General features: G+C 41.5%; 4 protein-coding genes across 6 annotated transcripts in view; 2 read left to right on the plus strand and 2 right to left on the minus strand.

The window, feature by feature from the left end:
• Positions 1-17,098, plus strand: part of LOC129740607 (dedicator of cytokinesis protein 3) — a 161,541-nt gene extending 144,443 nt beyond the window's left edge. For 2 of the 3 annotated variants that reach the window (XM_055732313.1, XM_055732315.1), the window contains 10 exons: positions 3,655-3,775; positions 4,360-7,146; positions 12,181-12,290; positions 12,505-12,522; positions 12,741-12,947; positions 13,015-13,180; positions 13,244-13,465; positions 13,534-13,773; positions 13,860-14,014; positions 14,393-17,098. In XM_055732313.1, the coding sequence (XP_055588288.1) occupies positions 3,655-3,775; positions 4,360-7,146; positions 12,181-12,290; positions 12,505-12,522; positions 12,741-12,947; positions 13,015-13,180; positions 13,244-13,465; positions 13,534-13,773; positions 13,860-14,014; positions 14,393-15,989 (5,623 nt within the window). In that variant the 3' untranslated portion in view covers positions 15,990-17,098. The remainder of the gene's footprint in view (positions 1-3,654; positions 3,776-4,359; positions 7,147-12,180; positions 12,291-12,504; positions 12,523-12,740; positions 12,948-13,014; positions 13,181-13,243; positions 13,466-13,533; positions 13,774-13,859; positions 14,015-14,392) is intronic. The other variant, XM_055732314.1, reaches the window with a different exon arrangement.
• Positions 10,218-11,920, minus strand: LOC129740608 (pre-mRNA-splicing factor RBM22). The gene is made up of 3 exons (XM_055732316.1): positions 11,635-11,920; positions 11,519-11,572; positions 10,218-11,452 (listed from the first exon to the last, which is right to left on the minus strand). The coding sequence occupies exons 1-3, from the start codon at positions 11,686-11,688 to the stop codon at positions 10,289-10,291; spliced, it is 1,272 nt and encodes a 423-aa protein (XP_055588291.1). The 5' UTR covers positions 11,689-11,920; the 3' UTR covers positions 10,218-10,288.
• Positions 17,099-19,938: 2,840 nt separating the features above from the next.
• Positions 19,939-22,902, plus strand: LOC129740611 (nuclear pore complex protein Nup93-1). Its single transcript, XM_055732324.1, has 4 exons — positions 19,939-20,062; positions 20,179-20,388; positions 20,454-21,814; positions 21,876-22,902. Exons 2-4 carry the CDS (start codon positions 20,228-20,230, stop codon positions 22,799-22,801), a joined length of 2,448 nt encoding a protein of 815 aa, XP_055588299.1. The 5' UTR covers positions 19,939-20,062; positions 20,179-20,227; the 3' UTR covers positions 22,802-22,902.
• LOC129740612 (ADP-ribosylation factor-like protein 2-binding protein) lies at positions 22,799-23,537 on the minus strand. The gene is made up of 2 exons (XM_055732325.1): positions 23,325-23,537; positions 22,799-23,265 (listed from the first exon to the last, which is right to left on the minus strand). The coding sequence occupies exons 1-2, from the start codon at positions 23,424-23,426 to the stop codon at positions 22,924-22,926; spliced, it is 444 nt and encodes a 147-aa protein (XP_055588300.1). The 5' UTR covers positions 23,427-23,537; the 3' UTR covers positions 22,799-22,923.
• Positions 23,538-23,766: the final 229 nt, after the last annotated feature.

The raw sequence follows: 23,766 nt of genomic DNA on the forward strand, positions 1-23,766 counted from the left end.
TTCGGACCAGTTCCGAACATTCCTGAAACGCAACAATGTTACGCACAAAATGGGAGCTCCTTATCACCCAGCTACAAACGGTCAGGCGGAAAGGTTTGTACAGACATTCAAAGACAAGCTGAAGGCCCTGAAATGCGAACGAAAAGACGTCCAGTTTGAGCTCTATAAAATTTTGATGGCATACCGAAGAACCGTGCGAAGAACGGACGACAGATGAAATCAAGACTCGACCTACTGATTCCTACTAGTTTCACGGAGAATCCATCCCGTGGGGAGGAAGAGAGTGTTCGACGTTTTTCAACCAACGAACGAGTAGCAGCTCGAGACTTTTTGGGATCGTCTAGATGGCAGTTTGGTACAGTGACTGAGCGTATGGGGAAGCTTCATTATATGGTCGAGCTGGACGACGGCAGAATCTGGAAGCGGCACGTAGATCAGTTGAGAGCAGGTCCTATGAAGCGAAATATGAACGACGAATCTTGGACGGAGATGTTCGATAAACCGCGCCGTAGCACAGTAGTCAGCCACCCTATGCAGTCAACTCTCGATGAAGGTCCTAACACATCTCAGCCGTCGACAGAGTTATCGAAACCACCAACACCAATTCCCACCGACCCTACAGGATCTGCTAGCGAGACGGATGGACAGGTTCCGAGCGAAACACGAGCCCGATTAGAGATGGTAGAGCAAGATAAATTTATGACTCCCCGTAGATCTTTTAGAGTTAGGAAAGCACCTGAGCGTTTAAACCTATAATAAACCAAGTCACTTCCAATAGAATATACTAGGGAACAATCCTGTTAAGGAGGGGAAAGCTGTTAGGATTTGCATTTACCGTGTATTACCGGTCTACCACACTGAATTATCATTGATGTGCACAAGAGGAATAAACGTCACTAAGTTGTAAGCAAGCAAACAACGTGGACGCGTACACATTTACTTGGTCCGAATTTCCCTACCCGAGACACAGGCGGTTCTCGGTTACAACAATTCCATTCACAAAAATCAGGCTAATTTTCAGGGAATTAATCAGGGAAAAACTATGGCTTATCAGGTTGTCAGGCTGAGCCTCTAAAAATCAGGCTAATCCTGAAAAATCAGCCACATTGGCATCAACTATGTAATTGAACGACTTGCTGGCAGGAGCAACAATAATAATCAATGCGTTTCTTGTTCGTCTTCAGTCGTTTTAATGCGATTGGTGGCATTCACCAATTCACCAAAATTCTTTTAGATTCATACGACTGGGGGATGAGTGACTGACAAACGAAGAGGAACCCATTTGAGGAACAGTCAATTAAGTTTGACGGACCAAGAGGCTTCACAGTCACAGCTTCACGCCTCATGAGGATGAATTTTCTCAAGCCTGGTATGTGCATCCAATAATTTAAGCCTTAGGGTGAGCCTGTTGAGGAAAAATTTTTATTAAAAAACAGTTGTCTGGAATCAACTCCCAATACAAATCATCCCATTCTTCATGATTTCATTATTGGTCTTTTATTTACTCTTCAAAAGTTCCAGAAATCTCAGAAGCCCTTACCCTTGAACTTTAGAAACCAGATAACTACGGATATTTGTTACGCAACCTTGTACTTCTACATGGCATCTAGTACAAAATTTTCCTGATACACAGTCAGGTTTTGTACTATAGTCGGTTATCTCTTATCGATCTCAACCAGTCTAAAAAAAATTATTTAATTCAACTTGTTCATTTGAAACTGCTCATTCCTTTAGGTTTTAATGAGCCAAGCTCGTGTTGCTGCTTTACTGTTGATTACTTGAGTCTACACCCTTAAAAGATGTTGCAAAAATCCAATGCCTACATAGCAAATTTCTGTGCCGAAAATGCGCTGAAAAGTGTACTGTGCCTAAGATGATTTGATTAGATAAGTACTACTGGCATAAGGACTCGAGCTCCCAAGCTAAATGATGCATGACCACTACATTCAAGCGAAACAACAAAAACATTTTATGGGATTTACCTACTATTGGATAATTCATCCCAAAATAAAAAAAATGAATGTGAGAATCGAACTCACTGCAACACCCAACTCGGCTTGCTAGTTCTGTATCCGATAGCTGTTGCTTCCTTAAAAAAGAGGGGTGCCCAGCATGCCCTGGGTGCTCGTTATGCCCTTATCTCCCTAAAGTTATTTTAAGGGGGGGGGGGGGGGGGGGTAGGGTCTAAAGGGTATAAAAAAAACACCATTTTCACGTTTTTTTTCAAGAGCTATCGTTCAAACAAATGTATTCAAATTTTTAGCATTATACAAAGCATTGTTAAAAGAACATTTAGTAAATTTTTCGTAGAAAAATATTGAAAAATGAGCCGGTGACGGAGCATTTTCGAGGATGCCTTTTAGAAAACAGGATTTGCGGTGGACACTGTATCTCAGCACAGAATCATCTGAAGTCAAAAAATCAGAGCAAAATATTTTTAATAGATGTTTTTCTGGACCCCAACGTTTTTATTTAACTTATAAATATTTTTATGAAATTTTTGTGGCTCTTTAAAGTAAAAACTACGATTTTTCACTTGAAAATCCGCCATTTTTCACCTCTAAAATCTCCCCAAAGTAAAAAAATCAAAAAAGAAAAACGTTGGGGTCTGGTATTTTATATGTAGAAAATATGTTCCAAATTTGAAGAGAATCGGATAAATAGTTTTCAAATGACGATGTCCACGGACTTTAAAAATGTGCTTTCGAGAAAACGCGTTTGAAGTTTCTACTCTTGCTTTCTTGCAGTATTAGATAGGAGGAGATAAAGGCCTATAACTTCTACAGTTTTGCTGCAATTGACTTGAAAATTTGACACAACACTCTTGAAATGTTTTACAATAAGAAAATAAAAAAATAAAAAAATCGATTTTTTGAAAGTGTTCGACCCTACCCCCCCCTTAAATAAATTCCCTAAAAATATATAATTTTTTTCTTATTTCAATGTTCAATGTTTATATCTATCCCTTTTACAAAGTTGGGAGCATTCAGAATCAGTGTTTTGTCGATTTACTTAGTTTCATCAAGCTAACAATAATGCGACTCTTTCATATTCTGAAATTTGGAAGAATCGTATTTTTTGACTCTACTTACTTTACAGGTTGCTTTCGTGCAAACATTGTACTATTTTTTTTGTAAATGGCGACTCAAGGCAAAAGTCATGCCCAGTATAAGCAAAACGGGCTTCTGCTACAAGTTACGCAGAAAAAACTTCGAACTTTGCTTACACCTCTGGACTAACAGTTGAGATTCAAAATTGATTCACCAATACTTTCCGCACATACTGCATCCAGCGCCTGTTCAACATTGTAGAGAAAAGCGAGGAACCTTGCAATATGCAGAGATATCATCGTCTGCGCGGTGCTTTCCTCTGCATCGTTCAATATCGGCAGTAGGTAGTTCGAAAGATGAAACTCGCCAAGCTTCTCCTTGCACTTCCACTTTGCAACCACCCTTTGATCATCGATGAATCGATAATTTATGGCTTATATTTGTATCCCCATACCGCTCGCAGCCGTTAATTCAGCTAATATATGCAACCGACCAACGTTAATGTCAGCTTCATTAACATTCTCCTTTTATGTTGATTTTTTGCTCCCGCTGCTGCTGCTGCTGCTGCCGTGGACACGTGATAATCAACGTCTCGCCTGTGCAGAAAACTGGGACTAGATCTGGTACCTCGGCTGGGTACGCTAGCGGTTGATCCGCACAAGATCGGGATCGTTTCGTTGCACCAAGTGCATGTCAACAGTGCGGAAAATGCCAAAGCAGCCTCGGTAAGTAGAGAATCACAAATGTTGCTGAAGATATAACACACAAGAAATACCAATAATTAATTTAAGAGAAAGTTAAAACTATTAAGTTGGGGGATGAAATTATTTCAACTCGAACGGTAAACCGTTTGAATATCATCTCGGTCTCAAAATTACTATTATTTTAGGCATTGAATATGAGAGTATGTCTAATTGTACCATTTGAAAATCCAATACGCCTGAGGCTCAAAACTTTCCCTTTTCGTTTAAATCAACTTGTGTATATTTTTCAGAATTTTAAAATAAAAAAAAAAGTTAGAGTTAGAAATTTAATGTAAAGAAGAATTAGTTATTCATTTAACACGGACGACCTGAAGACACAGAAAGATCCACTCTCCTTTGCATTAGATTTCCGGTCTCATTTGAATTCAGAATTTGAATATATAGATTCTGATTCTTACTTCTTAGAAGTTGAAATCTTTTAATAGTATGTTCAAAATAATTTTATCCCTAGAACAAAGTGTACATCGATTCATAGAAAACTGTTGACCATTCTGCTAAATATTTCTTTTGCGCCAATTCCATTCCAACTTCATCCGAAACAACAGAATCGGGGCACGTTACGACGGAAGGCGGGAAAGAAAGTGCTCACACATCATCTGTACTTCTGTCTGCGAGACTTCGGCCATCGGATTGGGGACGATGCTGAGATCTGCTTCTATCTGTACGATGGAAATACCACTCGGATGCGGGCCCTATCCGAGCGATTTCTGGTGCGCATCGCCAAAGACGGCTTTTCAACGTACGTGGAAACGTCCCACAATTGTACAGTGTTCACGGATCTTGGCTCGTCGGATCTGAATCAGGATCTGTACTTGATTGCGAATGTTATTCGGGTGGGGAAAATGATGCATTCGGAATCGGTGAAAAAAGGAGATAAACTAGTTAGTAACCATTCGTATCGAAGGCCATACGGGGTGGGGGTCCTGCCCTTAGGTGAAATTGCTCAGTTTGACCAGACGGTCGAGTCCGAGGAGAAGGAGTTTAGCTTCAAGATATTCCAATGCGAGGAGAAAGATTTCCATCAGTTGCATGAGCTGATCATCAAAAAGGCTAGTGGAAAATTTCAACCCATCAACGCCAGTGCGCAAGGCCATTATGGGTTGGTGGTATCGCTAAAATTGATCCATGGTGGTCTGAACCAAGCAAGGATTGAGCAACCGGTTTTGTTCCAAGGCACTGCAATCACCAAAAAGATCGGGTTCCCAGATGTCATTATGCCAGGAGATGTACGAAATGACCTTTTCCTTACCCTGGAGCGAGGTGAGTTCGAGCGGGTCGGCATCAGTACTGCCAAGAACATTGAAATAACTGCCCTGGTCCTCGACGAGAACGGAAGGATTATCCAGGAATGCATAGCTATCGCCTCAGGGTGCCCTTTACAAGCGTACTACAAGTCGATGGTTCTGTACCACAACAATTCTCCCGCATGGAACGAAACCATACGAATGTTTGTGCCAATCGATAAATTCAGTAAAGCCCATGTACGTTTTGAATTACGAAGTTGTTCCACCAGGGATAAATCCGATCCGAAACTATTTGGATTCAGTTTCGCTCGTCTCATGGAACCCGGTGGTGCAACGATAGCCGATGCATCACATGAGCTGTACGTCTACAAGTGCGAAGATATTCTCAAAGTTCAGCCAAACATTTACCTCCGGTTGCCGTGCTCAGCCAACGATAAACATGCTCATTCGTTAGAATCCAACTCACCCTACCATCGAAGTTCCAAAGAAGCCTTCTTCGTAAAAACAATTTTATGCTCAACAAAACTCACCCAAAACAGCGATCTACTCTCGTTACTACAATGGCGCAATCACCCGGAACGCATTCAAGAATCTCTACAAAGAGTACTTCGGTTGCATAACGAAGAACTTATTAAATTTCTACAAGACGTTCTAGACGCTTTGTTCGCCATGTTCTCTACGGACGACGGCAACAGTACACCTCATTCGGGTCTCGTGTTCCACGTTCTAGTGTCGATATTCAGCCTTATGCAGAGTAGTAAATTTCAACACTTCAAACCCGTAATGGACGCCTACATCAAAGACCACTTTGCAGCTCCTCTGGTGTACAAAGGACTTCTCTCGTCGGTTCAACACCTTGCCGATTGGATGATGACTGCCGAGAACATGGAACCGATTCTACAATGCTTTATTTCACTTGAATTCATCTTCAAGCTGATCATTCAGAGTCGGAAACTCTTTTCTCACGCGTCCGGCGGTCAATACGAAGATAAGTTCAAGCAAGACCTCTTTGCCGTATTTGCTTCCCTGAACGGAATGCTTCAAGTGACTGGTCAATCTCATTGCGTTCCAACCCAGGAAGCCCTACTTAGCTCTATTGGCGTAGTGTTTGATCAACTACGTACGATCATTCCTAAAAATGAAGTAGATACCCTAGTCAAAGGCATTCTCGATGCCGTCCCTAAAGATGCTCAACCGCCACTTATTCAAGCCAAATTGAAATCCATCAAAGACATGGTTTCGAGCCAAATGTTCCAAGACGATGAACTACGATCCGTGATTCTAAACATTGCATGCAAACATCTCAGGGTCCATTTATCCCGTCGGGACGAACTCCGTCTGTGTTCGGAAATTTTAGCCGAAATCCTCATCAAACTCCACGAAGCCAAAGTAAAAAGCGGCGAAAAACCGTCCAACGCCGTACATCACGATCTTGACACACTGTTCAGCAATATCTACCCTATCCTCATGCAGACGGTTATCGTCCTCGGAAACGGTGGAAACGAGTCGCTTGTTTGTTCCCTATTCGCCGTTATGCTAGGATTGTTGCAAATTTTGGAGGAATCACATTTTCAACGAATGTGGGACCGGCTGAGCACCGGTGGCAACAACAAAGAGCTTAAAGATTTCATTCAACAATGTCTGAGCATATTTAAAGACATTTTGGAACAGGACTGGATGATCTTTTCCAAAGATTGGCTAGTAATGAAAATGTCTGCCAACGAGGTGCTGAGAAAAACGTTAGAGGAGCTTGCCAAACCCTTGGTGTACCGGTTTCTGGGACCACAATCGTTTGACTCGCAACTGTGGTGGTCGTATTTTAGTGTGGCCGTAATCTTCCTAACCCAACCTTCGCTCCAGATTGAGCAGTACCACGAAACCAAAAGAAGAAAAATCCTCAGCACTCATGGAGATATGCGTGTGGCAATGGGTTTCCAGATATTGAGCATGTGGGCTCAACTAGGGGAACACAAGCTGCACTTCATACCTTCAATGGTTGGGCCGTTCCTGGAGGTCACATTGGTGCCCGAACCAGCTTTGCGCAAAGCTACCTTTACCGTGTTCTACGATATGATGCAGTGTGAACAGGTGAGTTCAGATAAGTTAATACCTTTGACTTTCGACAAATAGTGACAAAGCGAATGCGATTGAATGAAATGAATTTCTTAGATTATTCTGGCTTATAAACATCATAAACTTTGTCTCTAGATGAAAATATTTGCACATGAAGTTCAAGTGTTTCGCAAAAAATCCTGAAAGCGTTCAGTTCGAGCTGGTCGCATCCCAACCAAATATAGTTTGCAATGATTAACAGTACTGAAGCATCCTAAAAATATTTTTAAAAAGTTCAATACCATATATGAGTTTAAATCTTTTATGACTGCTACAAAAAATTACATTGTTCCTTTTTAAATTTCTTTAAAAAATTGCAATTTTTATTATAACTTGAACTTAAAATTAATGGGTCCTGAAGTTCGTTTTTTAAACAATATAGGTAGTGTAATTCAATTTTCAATTTAGTTTAATCTGCAAAATTATAAATTACAATTTCACTACGCTATGAAAATCAAAAATGAATGTGCCTCATTTTTATTTATTTACGAAATTTCCAATTTTATTATTATAAATTTAGAAATCATAATTTTATTAACTAAGAATAATCACCGCTATATTTGATAATTAATTTCGTTCGCACTGCAAGTTTTGTGGTGCGAACCACACATGACCAACTATAGTGTTGTGTTAGACTCAACCCTGTCCGATTCGGTTATTCCGAAATTAACGAACACCAGCAGAAGAGAGTCCTGGAATTCGTTGATTTGTTCCAGTATTATTCGTAGCTTTGTGATGTAGTCCACGCATGATCGTCCGGATCGGAATCCAGCTTGTTGCCGTCGGAGTGTAGTGTCAATTTTCTCCTGGATCCTGTTCAGGATTTCTTTGCAGAGTACTTTGAGAGTTGTACAGATCAAAGTTATGCCACGCCAATTATCACACTCGGTCAGATCTTCTTTCTTCGGGACCTTAACAAGGATACCCTGCATCCAGTCGGCCGGGAATGTTGCAGTATCCCAAATGTCAGCAAAAAACCGTGCAACATTTGTGCTGACAAGACAGGGTCGGCTTTCAGCATTTCAGCAGGGATGCGATCGATCCAGGCGCTTTTTTGGATTTCATGCTTTTGATTGACGCTTCTATTTCAGTCAGCGAGGGCGCTTCCGAGTTGACGCCATTAAAACGATTTACTGTTGGCGCTTCGAGCTGTGGGTTCGGCATTCTAGCATTAGTTCTTGCACCACTAAGGCGGCGTGAAATGTCATAAAGTAATCGGATATCTCCATTGGCGGCGGCTCTTTCTCCCTTTTCGACTAGGGAGTTTGTCCAGGCTCTCTTGTCTCTTCTGCAAGCTCGTTTAACTGCCTTTTCCAGCTCCGCATATCGTAAGCGGGCGGCTGCTTTGGCTGACCCGGTACATGCCTGTTCAATTCCGACTTTTGCCTTTCTCCGATCATCGACCATCCTCCAAGTTTCATCCGACATCCACTCACTTCTTCTTCCACAAACTTTACCGAGAGTACCATGGCTCGACATGATAAAGGCATGCTTGATTCCACACCACTGTTCTTCGACTGTTCCGTCTGTCGGCAGTTCCGAGGCTTGGGATTCAAGCTGTTCAACGTATGACCTTTTCACCTCTGGATTCTCGAAACCGGCGGACGTCGTATCGATACTCGACTTTCTACTTGAGCCTTAAGACACGCGCAACTCTCAGTCGTGTCTCGCCAAGGACGAGGTGATGCGTTTCGTTTGTTGCGGACATCAAGAAGGCCCCTTCTCCATTTTCGGCTGATGCAGATGTGGTCAATTTGATTTTCTGGTCGGCCATCTCGGGATACCCAAGTGACCTTATGTGCATGTTGTTGTTGCCACAAAATTCTACAAAAAGCTTTCCGTTTTCGCTCATCTGTCCTAGACCATGGCGCCCCATGATGCCCTCAAGGTTCTGATTGTCGGAGCCAATTTTTGGCGTTGAAGTCACCTAAGTGACTTTGAATGTCACCCTTCGGAATTTTCTCAGCCACGCTGTTCAGTTGACTGTAAAACTGCTCTTTCTCTAGTTTGTTTGTTTGTTTGTTTTATTATAGAGGCTTGCTGGGTAGATTCGCCTCTGGCTCTTTCTCTAGTGGCATAACACTGGACCAAGATTTCTAACCCGTGTTCTAAAGCTGGCTACGATTATTGTTTCGTTTAACGGTTCCCATCATCGCATGGGCCTGCGGGCTCAACAGGAAACCAACTCCTCGTTCCCGAGTAACGTGCTCTCCTCGTATGCCAGAGTAAAGCAGTGCTTGCCCGGACTGTGTCTTGTATTTTCCAGCGTTAGGCCAACGGACTTCGCTCAGTCCCAGAATTTCAAGCTTGAGGCGACTAGCTTCTCTAGCAAAAACGTTCCAAGTTCCAATTCGTGTCCGTGTCCGTGGGGAAAAGACGCGTGCGGCCACCTTCTTAGTCTGCATGCGACCAAAGCATCCACCGGGGTTGGGTACCCGATCTTCGCTTAGGTTACTCGCACCCCAGCCGGTACCACGACCTCGTGTTGTACATTATCCAGCCTGATTGATTGATTGAAAATTCCTGTTTAACACACCATTTTTATAATTATTTTTGTAAACAGACCCCATAGCGATTTTGCGTAGGATGTTTTTTTTATCATTTTTAGAAAATGTGATGAAAATATTAAAATAAAATCGAGTTCGTCTAAGTGTTCAATGATTGTGTTGAAAATATTGCTATATTCCGACGCAAATTGACAATAATAGTCTGCAAAAACTTCAATTTTCGACCGGAAATTTCAAAATGAAAATCTTGTAATCACCCTGTCATCATAACATCGAAAAATGTACGTTTAGAGTTAAGAGAAGAAGATCTCTTCAAAGAATCATGAAGTTTCACTGAGATGCTATGTGTGTGTATTCGTTAAAAAAAAATCAGCCGTGTGCAAGTGCAAATGCGCTCTACTTAAAGGCGATGCAGTTGTGCCAAACTAAGATTTAGGGATGAATCATCCTACAGGATGAAAATCCCAGAAAAAAAAACCAAACTAAGATTGAAATGGATGGGAAACAATGGTTGAAATCTCAATAATTAGTACAAGCATATTTTTCCACAATGGTAGCTGATTTTTTATTGAAAGATTCCATACTACAAGCATTGACGAAGAGACAAATGACTACTTTTTAAGCGCTCCTAACCGAGCAGGATCTTGGCTAGGATAATGCATTGGCTGCGTGCCAGGGTTGGGTAACGTTGGTGGTACCATCATCTGGGCTGCAGCAGCACTTGATGTCGAGGGTTGAGAGTACATCTGAGAATAGGCAGCGGTTGGGGCACCCGGAATAAGTCCAGGTGGAAGCTGATGGATCTTCATTCCTGGGGGTAGAACGGCCATTTCTGAAGCCTGTAGATTGAAGTAGTCGGTTGGATTCGGTGGCATTGGCAGCTGTCCGGGAAGGCCGGGAACCGGATCAAATATTCTATTGTTTCGCGGTACCGAATTTTGGGCATAGGCGGTTGATTTGGCTTGGGAATGAGCCCATTTGATGGTCAACTTTCGTCCGCCTAGAATCAGTTTGTTGAAAGTTTTTTCTGCTGCTAGTTCAGCGGCAGAACGTTTAGTGTATTGTACGAATGCACACTGTTGTCGAGGTACCAGTGATACGGATCGAATTTCACCGTAGTGGTAGAAGTTGTCTCGAATATCGACCTCGGTGATGTGTTCGCCCAAGTTTCCGACGTACAAGGTAGTTATGGTTTTGTCCTCTGGAGGATCCAGCGTAGGGAATGAGGCAGCTCGTTTCATAAGCTTGTCTGCCACCGGATCGTTCCGGCCATAGTATCGATCCCGAATGTTTTGTTCCGATAGCGGATCGTCAGGTTCAACGGGTTTGTCGTGCCGATAAGGGCATTCCTCTCCACGTTTGCATTCGCCTTTCACCCAGAATGAACAGATATGAGGCAAATTCCTCTTGTAGTATGGAGCAGTTCTAGCTAGCTTGGCCAACATATCGCTGGCTCCCAGAGATTTCCCAACAACACCAGCCGCCACGGTGTTATCTCCAGCAGCCTTCAATTGTCCCTCAATCGTCTGAATGTAATACTCCTTGTTAACGTCGCTCTCCGGAATCTTGTCCTGGATCTTGAGGGCTGCATCCCGAACCTGCGTCGGCAGGCCATACTCCAAATCCAACAGACAGGTCTGACATACGTTTTTCAACTTACTGCACGTTTGGCAAATTTCTGTTTTCTTAAATCGCATTCGCGCTCCCGGACACCATCGAAATATAGTGAACGGTCGAGTGCAGATTTTACATTCTTTCCCGTATCGTTCCTTAATCTGTAAAAATATGCAAGATTTTATTGATGTATCTATAGTTCGTCAGTTAAATGATTTTTTTCGTACCATTCTGACGTAAGGGTTGTCACCGAGACATGTCTGGCACAGGATAGGGAATTCCTGAAATTGAATTACTATTAGTAAAAAAAAATCCATGACGATCACCAAAGTTGACGACTCACCGAATCCTCCCAGTTCTGCCGATTGTAGGTGTTGGTCGTTTTAGACATCGCCATTTTGAAGTTGTTTCCGTTTCGTTTCGCCTCCGATGAAATCGTATCGCTTCCACTGTTATATCACAGTGTTGCGCTCGAATCCGGTCCAAATCTTCGGTAGCCTCTTCGCGAAATTATATGAATGAATCAGTAAAAATTCACTAAAAAATAATATACGCATTCAAATCGTTCAAATCGATGTCTGCATTTTTCTGCTCCCAAACTTTGACGTTCTCTCTTTGTGCTAATTTTCATGCACAGCATTTGCTGGCAGTTAATATTGGAGATGGATCGATGACGTCATCATCGTAAGCCCAGGTGGCGGTTTTCGCAGCGCTGTTAAAATAGATTTGTTCAATAGCTCATATAGAACCGTAAAAAAAAAATTTAAAAAAAATTGGTTAGTGCCGATAAAGAAAATCTAGAAAAAGTAATTTTTAACGTGTGACATTTCATATAATCACTTCAATGTTAGTTTGTTATTATTCACAATAATTTAAACTTTTCTTAAAGGTATTCCGAGGTTCCTTCCGGTTGGTGGAAAGCGAGCTTATAGATAAATTGGATCTTCTTATAAGCGAAAACAAAGGCGACGACGAGTATCGAGAGCTCTTCAGTACAATGTGAGTACAAGATTTGGTTCAATTTCGATTTTTTTTTTCGTTAGCTATTCAAGTGATTAACCATATGCATTATTGATTTCATTTTAATAAAACATTTTACTTCATGATCTTCATAAATAATCATCTACCTCCATGACAAAACAACTAAACTAAAAAAATACTACTCGCATGTGTCTACCGTGGTCATCATCCTAAAAATCACAAAACCATACAGGGAACAGTTATGTCTAGCGTAAGTGTCACTACCAAAAATTTTCTTTTTATCTCTGTACATTTTTTGCATCTCTATGTGAATCACCATCGCATACCTCTTGTTTCTTTAAATGTTTAAAATACTCAAATGCTGTGCATGAGCAACAAATTTGGAATGATGCCCTCTTTAACTCCCTTAGTTTAGGAACAATCTGATGTTAACTGATCTCAAACTTTGTCCTATACAAATGAACGCAGTTTGCTCGAACGAGTTCAGATGGAAAACCCTCCTTGGCGGGAATCGGGTATAGCATTCATATCATCAGTAACGCGGCTACTGGAACGATTGTTGGACTACCGGAGCGTAATGCAAGGCGATGAAAATCGCGACAAACGGATGACCTGTACGGTTAATTTGTTGAACTTTTACAACGACGAAATCAACCGGAAGGAGATGTATGTTAGGTGAGTATACACTACGTTGAAATGGGTCATGTGGATTGGGAAGTGTGATCAAATTTTTCGTTTACAGGTACATTTACAAGTTGTTGGATTTACATTTGAGTGCCGAGAATTACATCGAAGCTGGACTAACTCTGAAACTTAAGGCAGATATGCTTTCCTGGGACCGCGAGCATTCATCGGATGAAGCCAATGGGCCTCGAGAATGGGAAGAGAAGGAAAATATATACAAAAAAGTAAAACGCTAAAATTTTCGAATGTTTTTTTCTATTAATTTAACACTTTTTGTGAATCTCCAGATCATCAATCACTTCGACAAAGGTAAATGTTGGGAGAAAGGTATCCCGCTATGCAAGGAGCTGGCCACGTTCTATGAGAGAAAACGTTACGACTACAATCGATTGAGTGATGTTCTGACGCAAGAGGCTAAGTTCTTCCAAAACATACTAACACAACTGCGACCGGAACCGGAATACTTTCGTGTGGGCTACTATGGAACAGGATTTCCGTCGTTTGTGAGGGTAACTACCTACTACTGAATCTTTTTGAATGAAATTAATAACGAGATAACCATTCTACCTCAATTCAGAACAAACAATTCATCTACCGGGGCTTGGAGTACGAACGTATAGCGGCATTCATCCAGCGGTTGCAAATTGAATTTCCGGCAGCACAAATACTGGACAAGAAGCACTACCCGCCGGATAGTTCCATCCTGAACTCACCCGAACAGCGCTTCCACGTGGTCAACGTTAGGCCGATCGCTGATCCGAGTCACTTGAAGAGCGCCAAAGTAACCGTCCCAGAAAAGATTTCCAAATACTATGAGGTATGAGTTGTAACTAATCACTGCGCGAAGTAAATTGAAAAAAAGAAATATACCTATTACCAACCATAATTATTTCTCAACTTTAGGTTAACGATGTTACCAAGTTCCAATACGATCGACCAATCCACAAGGGCGTTGTCGACAAGGAGAACGAGTTCAAGTCGCTCTGGATCGAACGGACAATATACGACATCGCACTGCCCCTGCCGGGTATTTTGCGATGGTCCGAAGTAACGAATGCGTGAGTACCAAATTACGAGATAAACTTTTAACACAGTAGGTCCCAAAAATTGAAACAGCTATAACTTATCACTGAACCGTTATTTTTTTCACAAATTCATCTCGTTGAATTTGGTATTTACAAATATTTATATTTCTGAATTGAATTACCTAACTCATTCCAAACATCAATGTTGGTCTGAATGTTGAAACTGAAGAATAAACATTTGCAATGCCCTTTCAATCGTTTTTCTGCCTCATGCAGGTGGTAGGTTGATAACATTAAATGTTGAAATTTTCAACTCAGAATATCATAAAAAAAGTTGTTTTAACATTTTTAAATTAAGCTGAAAATAGTTGAAAAGGTGCAAGATCTTACCTTTATTTTTAATATTTACAGATCTGTGCATGAATTAACTCCGGTCGAATTTGCCTGCGAAACAGTGGCCAATGTTAACAAGGAGCTATCTGATCTAATCGTCCAGTACAGACTAGAACCGAAGCGTAACCTTAACCCGTTCACTATGCGACTACAGGGATGTGTGGACGCAAACGTTAACGGTGGCTTCAACAAGTATCAGGATGCTTTTTTCTCGGAACGCTTTAACAAATCGCCAGAAGCGCGGGAACAAAGCTTACATGTGCAACGGTTGAAACGATTGATATTTGAGCAGATGCAAATTTTGAGGCAGGCACTAGATTTGCATCGTAGCTTAGCTTCGGATGAGGTGTTACCATTGCACAATCGATTGTCCGAAGCATTTTTAGAGCTGGAAAAGAGTACCGCTGAGTGGAAGACAAATGTTAACATTCCGACCAAACCGTTGCCACCGCTTCCGATTCCAAATGTTCCGCATCAGCCATCACCTGGGTTACATCAGGGTGTGATGCAAAGTAGTCAAAACTATTTTCCCGATGATCATGATGAAACATATACCATTTTGAGCAGGAAAACGTTGTCCTTATCGGGTATTATCCCGATGACGGCTATGAGCTCGTCACCGATTCCCGCACCTCAGGTACCACCACGAGAATCATTTACAGCCTCTCCTTCAGCCCCCCCACTTCCACCACGGGGACACACTCCGGATAAACGAAATTCCAATCCAATGCCATTCTCAGAGTTCGTTGAGCAACATCAAGGAGGTTCGCTGCCAGCTAGACCACGGTCGAAAAAATATTCCCTGTATGAGATTTCTTTAAACGAAAGCTACGGTAGCCCAAGGAGCTCTGCTGAAATGAAGGGTATGTATGACTTTGGAACTATCAATCGTGATTCTGGGATTTCCACTAGCACCCAAGAGCTCAATAATTTGAACAGTGGATCTCAACAGAACCAAACCCCAGGTCATCACCATCAACATCACTACCATCAGCCTGTCAATATGGTCCCTCCGGAAGAATTCAACATATCCTTTAATGGAAACAATGGAGCAGGACCGATGACTCCTCGGGGTCACCAAAAAACCTTTTCAAACCCGGAGGCCTTCAATAAAGCCACCATTCAGGAGATGAAAATGAACTCTATCAACACGTCGATGAGCAAACTGACCCTGGCGAACAACGGAGCTCCCCCGCCTCCAATTCCACCTAAATCAGCCTCATTACAGCATCAGCATTCCTGCCCGGCTCCGACAGCTTCGGCCATCGGGACGACTCATCACCATCATCACCAGCGCAATCAATCGCTGAACCTTAGTCAGAATTCTTCTTCCGACGGGGATGCCATAAGTTTGAACGACATAAGTCCAGCCGCCCCACCCCCATTCAACGATAACTTCAGTGATTCGTTTAGCGACGAGTGCGGCGAAGTCAACACTGCAGCGTCCGTAACGGCCACAGGGCCGGATCCGTATTGTGTGCCAAAGATTCAACCGAGTAATACCAATAGCCTGGGAAGACGATCGCTAAACGGAGACGAGGTAGAACTGAGGGCTTCCACCACAACCATGGTACCGATGAGACATGACGACGACGAGGAGGAAATCTTCTACTAAAATGTGCAATCACTCTACCTACATCAACATTCTGGGCCAATGTTGGTTAATAGCACGATTTTCAAATTCTCCCTAACGATATTAACCAACAGTCTGTCGCCTAGAAAGAAGGTTTAGTAATCAAAATAGTGTTAAGTTGAAAACACTCATCACGGCAACCAATATTGTATTATATTTAGGATAAAAGTTGAAGGAACTTTTCGTATAAGTATATTTTTCTTGTTTCTGTAAGTTGTTGTGATTGTTAATAAAAAAAAACCAAACATTGACCTCTCTTGACGAGAGATGAACAGACATGAGATTTGAACAAATGAATGGTAGAACTTTCCACAGAAGTTGTTGCAAACTATACCAACGATTTAATTCAGGTTTGAACTTTGCTTTTCGTCCACTTGGGAACAAGAGTATTTACGGTACAACTCAAAAGGGGCAATTCTACATAACCGCATATACTGTAGCGTAAAACGATGACTGTGACTATTTTACACGTATAACATTGGGAGACCATAACGGCCAAAATAACAAACAGCATTATGATAAAAAAAATAGTATAAAACTCAGCAAATCTCAATTGATTTCATTATGCTTAGTATTTACTCTTCCTCAAACTTACTCGAATAATCGACAAATCATAATCCAAATTGCTATTCTAAATTATATCGACAATTTAAAAGAGCAAACGGAGTATTTAGTACACATACTGATCGATGATACTAGTCAAGAAAAATGAGAAAAATGCTCTGTTCACTCCGGATATCCATGTAATCCTACATATAAAAACTCGGAAGAGACATACATTAATATTAATACCATGTGGGGACGCTTTTATTGACAATTAACGTGCGGATATGAAATGAAGAAGAAGGCTTGTAATAATACAATATGCCTAATGAAGCAGTTTATAATAGATTCGGGCGAACTGTGCTGATAAACATATTACTATTCCAATGCGCTATTATTTAAGTTTCCTTCCTGGACGGAGGAATGTCGTAAAATATACTTTGATAGAATTTTATCTATACAATGGTCATCACTTGCGTGCGCAGTGCCATTTAAAACGTGTGAGACTTTTCTAAAAAAATATATTACACGTAAACTAACGACATGCACACGCAGCGTTACCAACGTGTTTTAGTAGACGAACTAGATAATCCGAAAGCCTTTTTGCAATCTTTGCTATTAACCAACATCTACTTCAATCAATTTCGCATCTTCTCCGTTTTTTTAAAATGGCTTGAAGTTTGTACCCTACAAAACTAATATTGAGGTGTTCAAATCAAATCTTGATCATAGCTGCGCTATAAGCAATGTTGCATACATTAAGGCGCATCGCTTATTAAGCAGGTCATAGACTACACAACATTTGTACAAATGCGATGAAATTCTGGCGCTGTGAATACGATTTGTATCGTGTATGGCTCTGCTTGAATAATCGCACAAACGGTTTGAGTGAAATCGGTTGGGATCGAAATTTTTTGTGCAAGCAACCCTCTGTGGCATGGTGTAAGGTGCTGCTTGTACAAAACTCAGGCCATTTACTCACCTTCAGCCGGGGTGGAGAGGGTTTTTGTGGTTGCTTTTGCTGTTTTCGCCAGCAATCGTTTGTGTTCGAGCGAAATATGTTTGCATCGTGTGTGGGGGAGCATAGAATCAAACAATCGTCGTGGAATCATCGAATTTGCTCAAGCCATTTGTGTAGTGTATGGCCCGCTTTAAGCGCCTTTCATTGTCTATATACAGCCCACCTTTAAGCGGACCACAGACTACACAACATTTGTACAAATGCGATGAAATTTTAAGCTGTGAACACGATTTGCATCGTGTATGGCACTGCTTGAATGATCGCGCAAAACCGTTTGAGTAAAAGCGGTCCGGATCGAAATATTTGGTACCAACCAACCCCCTGGCAACTTGATAGTTCTGGCGAGTTTCGTGTGCCTGATTAAAATTCGCAGATGTCGCATGTGTACCGCTTGTTTACATACTTTTCGAACCATGCGTATGGAAAGGGCACATCATCAAATGTGGTGCGAATCATAAAATTCGAATGGATGAAAAAAAGTTTCAACCGAAACTATTACTCTCATTCAATATTCTACCTATTTATTTATTGTATAGGAACAGTTTTCCATAAACCGAGGCATTTTCTGCTATAATTTGAATGATTTGTTATACTAAAATTTTCATATGTCTCGCAGTTTATGAAAATCACTCAATGATGGTTGTGGTAATGTTTTGTTTTACAATTATTGTGTACGATCGTCAACAATAGTTTCAGTGGAAGGGGTTCTTTTCCCAAAAATCTGCCGTATATTAGTGAATTATTTTGATCAGTCCAGAAGTTTTAAACCTTATAAAGGACACACAGATTTACGTCTGTGTGCCGTTTGCTTCGACTGAACTTCTGAAAACAAATTCACTCTACGTATAACTGAGCTAATTTTCAATTCTTAACATTTTTTTCATTTGTTGAATCGATTAAAAGAAACCATATTTCCATATGCGCCTTTCCGACATGTTAAGTCGCTTGATTTTCGATTTGACAGAACCAGAGAACCAGAAAAAACTGGCACACACTCTTAGCCGCTACAACCCAAAATCAAGTTGTAATGCCGCAAAATCGAATGAAACTGGCTCCCGACGAAAATAAGTTTGAGGGGGTTTTCCCAAACTTGAGAATAAACGTCATTCTCGTAACTTAATTTTGGGGTGTTGTCATTCCGTAGGGATTTTTTGTTTCAAGAACCGCTTATCAAAAGGGATTATATATATTCAATGAAGGATTTTTTTTATTTTTGTTCAATGAATTTATTTTATAGAAAAAACATTTTTCCTAAACAGCCACGGCAGCAATCGAAAACGAAATATGATAAAAGTCGAAATTTTGCCATCGGAAAGCATGCATGCATTAATGTCGGTTCGGATGAACAGAGCACATACACCACCAACGCATGGAACTGATGGGAAATTTCGGTTTAACCTGAACGATGCACCCGCAGTCATCCGGAATCTCGTATACCCATAAAATAAAAAAGATAATTAAGAAAAGAGATAATAAATCAACTATCTATACATATGTATACTATTTCTCACCTTCGTAACTAGGCTGGCTAAATGAAACTTGTGAAAGCTATGTAAATCGTCACTGACTATTCACGATGTTGTTGATGGAACAGCAGGATTGTCTGGATTCCGGCGATTTATTCTACCACTTCAGTCTTTTCTGGGTGGCTCCAGCACAGGGGTTTTTAGTTAAGATGGAGCTCCCTTCAACAGTGGGTGGACGTTCCGATTTCCCGAATAGTTTATCTTCCTCCTCCCTGTCGGACTACCGGCCTGCTCGTTTTGTTTAGATCAGATAGTTTATTAGTTCCAAATTCGCTGGAAGTAGACGCCAAAACAGCGTCTTTCGAAGAAGAGACGTCCGGAGATTAAACGTTTCCTGAAAAATTCTGTATTTGATTATTATAGAAAGCATATATTTAAATAAATATTACCAACTAATAATCCAGACCATTTTCTCAATTGCGATTTGCGACCAACTTGTTTGGGAACAAAACAAAACCAACCAAAAACTAAGGGAAATTTTTTTGGGGCGGTCAGTTCGAGCTACGAACTTTCATTTTGGGGTACCCAAAATTAAGAATGTCAGCTTAACTTTGTTTTGATGCGCTGGTGTTCTTAATTTTGGGTTATTATTATTCTGAGTGGCACGCGATTTGTATGGGAAACGTCAAGTTGCCAGGGGGTTGGTACCAACCACCCTCTGTGGCATGGTGTATGGTGCTGTTTGTAGTCCATATGGCCCACAGTGCCATACAGGATGCAAATCGTTTTCACAACGACAGAATGTCATCGAATTTCATCGCATTTTGTGCAAATGTGGGTTGTCTTTAAACTTAATTTTGAGTACCAAGAAAGGAGAGTGTATGCTGTCAGTTTTTCGATGATATTTTTAGAATCCATCTCCTGGTAGTAAACAAACATAAGCATTGCACCGTCTCGTCGGCGCCGTTTCCTGGCTTGTTCATTCATTCTAATTTTCAGGCGGAAATATCGTTGAAAATTCAATTGTAAGTAGAACAAGTTATACCCGATTGAATCAATAACTAGCTTTACTAGTGATGTGCTTCTATAAATGTACGCAATATGAATTAACGGGAATAAATTTGAATTTCGTACTTTCTAGGTTAGGTTTGAAGTTATTCGGCGCCTGTGAATTAAATTACTATCGAAACATGGATTTCAGTGCCCTGCTGCAGCAAGCTCAAAAGCTTACTCATGAAACGCAAATCTCAGATGACTTGCCCCGGGTTGAGCGAACACTGCCGCAGGTGCTCCAGGCCACCCAGGAACTGCACTCCCGGGTGTCACAAACCGGAGCTCAGGATATGCAAGCGTAATCAGTTTCTGTTTAGATTGAGACCCTTCAAACGAAACTAATTTTTCTTTTTACGTTTTCAGGCACATCCTGCTCGGTCACAAAGGAATCGATCTTCCAAAAATTTCGCAAAAACTGGAAACCCTAAGTTCACGGAAAACTTTTGAACCATTGGATCCAATTTCGACAACCGATATTCAAAGCTTTCTCCGTAACGAAAAGGAAAATGCCATCTTATCGGTTATCGAAGAAGTGCACAAAAATTCTTACCAGTCAGCCCAGAACCAAAAGTGGGAGCACATTATGAACGATTGGAAGCTGGAGAAGATAAAGTTGATGAACGCTTTGATTGGTCCGTCGCAGAACTGGATCGACATTCGAAAGGGACCGGAACCGACGATTCTCAACGAAAGTACCTTCGGTGGACGCTCTGCGCTTAACAATCAGGAAATGGCTTATGCTCGGGAAGTATACGAGTACAATAAACTGATTAGTGAGGGTGCTATGCGTCCCTCGTTGGTCCAGCGTTTTGCCCAGATTGCAGAGAGTTTTAACGATTCTAAGGTCAATGATATTTGGGAAATTATGAAGTACATGACTAATGTAACACCTACGCCAAGAACGCATGATCCACTGAAAGCTCGCAGTACCCAAACGCAGTTTATCGAACAAGCTAAACGGTATCTGGAAAATCGATACAAGTTGTTTATGCAAACAGTTATTTCTGAACATCTGCGTGATGCGCAGAGGGGTGGCATCCCCAGTATCCTTAATCTGGTGGGTTCGTTTGTTGGTTTGAAGTTCGCCAATCAAAATCAGAACTCCAGCTACATTGGTTTGCAAGATGGACATGTCGATGGGAAACCGCTTTGGCCAATGGTTTACTATTGCTTGCGCTGTGGAGACATAAATTCGGCGCTAAAATGTATGCAAATGGCTGGCCCCGGTCATGATGATTTCACTGCCGTTCTCGAGGAAAAGTGTCGCAATCCGGGTCAAAAAATTAATCCAAAGCTGGAACTTCAAATCCGTATGCAGTACAAGCGACAAATTCGGAACGCTATCGATCCGTACAAGCGAGCTGTTTATTGCATCATCGGATGCTGTGACATCCAGGAACAACATCCAGAAGTGGCCAAGAGCTCCGATGATTTCCTGTGGATTCAACTGTCACTTATTCGCTCTGAGACCGATGACAACTCGGAGCATCTAACATATTCAGGATTGCAGTCGATGATACTGGAACAGTACGGAGAGAAGCACTTTAATGCCTCGGAGCAACCTCACCTGTACTATCAAATGCTAGCACTAACGGGGCAGTTTGAGGCTGGAATCGAGTTCCTTTCCCGGTTCGATAAGTTCCGGCCCCATGCAGTGCACATTGCGTTGGCACTGAGCGAGCTGCATATGATTGGAGGGCCCCGAAATCTTCAGGAACCGTTGCGTAAGTTTGATTGCGTTTACTGTGTGTACTATTGTTAATCGGGTACCACATTCCATTTCAGTTTCGGTAGACATCGAGGATCCGCAACCTATGCGGCGTCTTAACATTGCTCGTCTCATAATGTTGTATGTGAAAAAATTCGAAATAACTGATCCTGCTGAAGCGCTGCAGTATTTCTTTTTCCTGCGCAATCTTCGGGACAGCGAGGGTCGTAATTTATTCCTGGTTTGTGTGTCGGATTTGGCTATTGAATGTCGGGACTTCGATTTGCTGTTTGGTAAGATGCAACGGGACGGAATTCGATCACGCGGTTTGATTGACCAATTCGAGAACAGCCACATTGACGCAAAAATGGCTTGCGAAATGATTGCGGAAGAATTTGTCAAAAAGGGAATGTTCGAGGATGCCATCAAGCTGTTCGATTTGGCCGGAAATCACGAACAGGCCTTGCGATACACCTCGATTCTTCTGTCCCAGGTTGTGCATCAACCGAATAAACCCGGCTCTCTTAGAGAACGCTTGCAGGGTTGTGCATTAGAATTCACCGAGAGATATGTTGGGGCCGAGAAAAACTGTGATCCCCAAACTTGGTCCACGTTTAATCTTTTAAAGGAGTTGGTTATTTATTTTGACCACTACCATACGAAAAACTATCAACCGGCCCTCGAAGTTTTGGAACGCATCAAGTTGGTCCCACTGAAAATAACCGACTTGGAAGCTTGCGTTCACAATTTCAAACGTCTCGGTGGTGAGGTTTGCAAAGTCATTCCCGATCTGTTGCTAGCTACAATGGATATAGCCTTCAATAAATATAAAGCTCTCAAAGGTAAGGATGTTGCCAAGTTTGATGATTCCGGGCGAGAAAAACAACTCAACTATCTCCGAGAGCAAGCCAAGGCCCTCACTAATATGGCTGCTACAGTGCCCTACCGGATGCCAGGTGATACCAACAATCGTTTGGTTCAAACGGAAATTCTTATGCACTAAGATTCATGTCAAAAATTTATTCAATTCTATGTTCCAATTCTGTGCTTTGAGCAGTGTTTTACTAAATAATGGATCAATAAAAATAAGAAAAATAAATCAAATTTTTTTTTTTGGAAAAGATTTCACTTTTGAAGACTCGTAACGCTAAGCCCTTTGCTCAGATCATCGTAGATGCCTTCTTTGCAGGCTTTGTAGTCCAGCACCATATCCTTGAAGGCGAGGAAGTCGGTCAATGTATGGAGCAGCTCGAAAATTTCCCCATCAAGTTGGGATTTTTTGGTTTCCAGCTCTTGTGCGAACCGATCCATATCGAAACTGTCCAGCATCCGTTCGTTCAAACTCTCCACGATGAACGTTTCGATCAGGCTGGTATACTTTTGGTAGATTTCTGTGTAAATGATCTTATTTTCGTCCTCCCGGTCGAAAAAATTATAGTAGCAACTAAGGAATTGATTCACCATTGACTAGTTGAAAAGAGGAATTTTATTTACAAATCACAAACGAGAAGTTGTTCAATGCTTACTTGAAACTCTTCACCAATCACAATATCTTCTATGTGTCCGATAACTGTATCGAAATATGGTGTCGTTATTTGTCGCCGCTCAGGGCTATCTTCGAAGGCCATTTTTCAATAATTTTTTTTTTCAAAGATAAGGTTTTTCGAAAAGTTAGGACAGAAATAAATTGATTTTTATTGAAACTCTAAAACAGCAGTGAAAAATTGCGTTACCAGACCGTTGTCATAACAAGGTACTCCGTAGGAGTAGAATTTGTTTGGCCTTGGTCACCAAGGCGATTGCTGGTACCAGGTTGTGCAACAAAAGGCAACCAGTGTACGGACGAAAGCATGCAGCAAGGTAAACGGAATTTGTATCGCATTTTTTGTGGAAGTGCATGAAAATTCTTAAAAAAATAGCGCAAAATTTGGATTGAAGACATTATTATTCTGCGTGACTTATGAGCTG

The sequence above is a fragment of the Uranotaenia lowii genome, chromosome 1, assembly GCF_029784155.1.
Source record: "Uranotaenia lowii strain MFRU-FL chromosome 1, ASM2978415v1, whole genome shotgun sequence".
NCBI classification, from domain to species: domain Eukaryota; kingdom Metazoa; phylum Arthropoda; class Insecta; order Diptera; family Culicidae; genus Uranotaenia; species Uranotaenia lowii.

Excerpts from the sequence above, each read along its gene's own strand:
- LOC129740608 (XM_055732316.1), bottom strand. The coding sequence starts at position 11,688 with ATGGCGATGTCTAAAACGACCAACACCTACAATCGGCAGAACTGGGAG. Across the intron at positions 11,573-11,634 it reads GGCAGAACTGGGAGGATTCG|GAATTCCCTATCCTGTGCCA; the intron begins GTGAGTCGTCAA and ends ATTCAATTTCAG. Across the intron at positions 11,453-11,518 it reads ACAACCCTTACGTCAGAATG|ATTAAGGAACGATACGGGAA; the intron begins GTACGAAAAAAA and ends ATATTTTTACAG.
- LOC129740611 (XM_055732324.1), top strand. The coding sequence starts at position 20,228 with ATGGATTTCAGTGCCCTGCTGCAGCAAGCTCAAAAGCTTACTCATGAA. Across the intron at positions 20,389-20,453 it reads GGAGCTCAGGATATGCAAGC|GCACATCCTGCTCGGTCACA; the intron begins GTAATCAGTTTC and ends TTACGTTTTCAG. Across the intron at positions 21,815-21,875 it reads AAATCTTCAGGAACCGTTGC|TTTCGGTAGACATCGAGGAT; the intron begins GTAAGTTTGATT and ends ATTCCATTTCAG.
- LOC129740612 (XM_055732325.1), bottom strand. The coding sequence starts at position 23,426 with ATGGCCTTCGAAGATAGCCCTGAGCGGCGACAAATAACGACACCATAT. Across the intron at positions 23,266-23,324 it reads TGATTGGTGAAGAGTTTCAA|TCAATGGTGAATCAATTCCT; the intron begins GTAAGCATTGAA and ends CTTTTCAACTAG.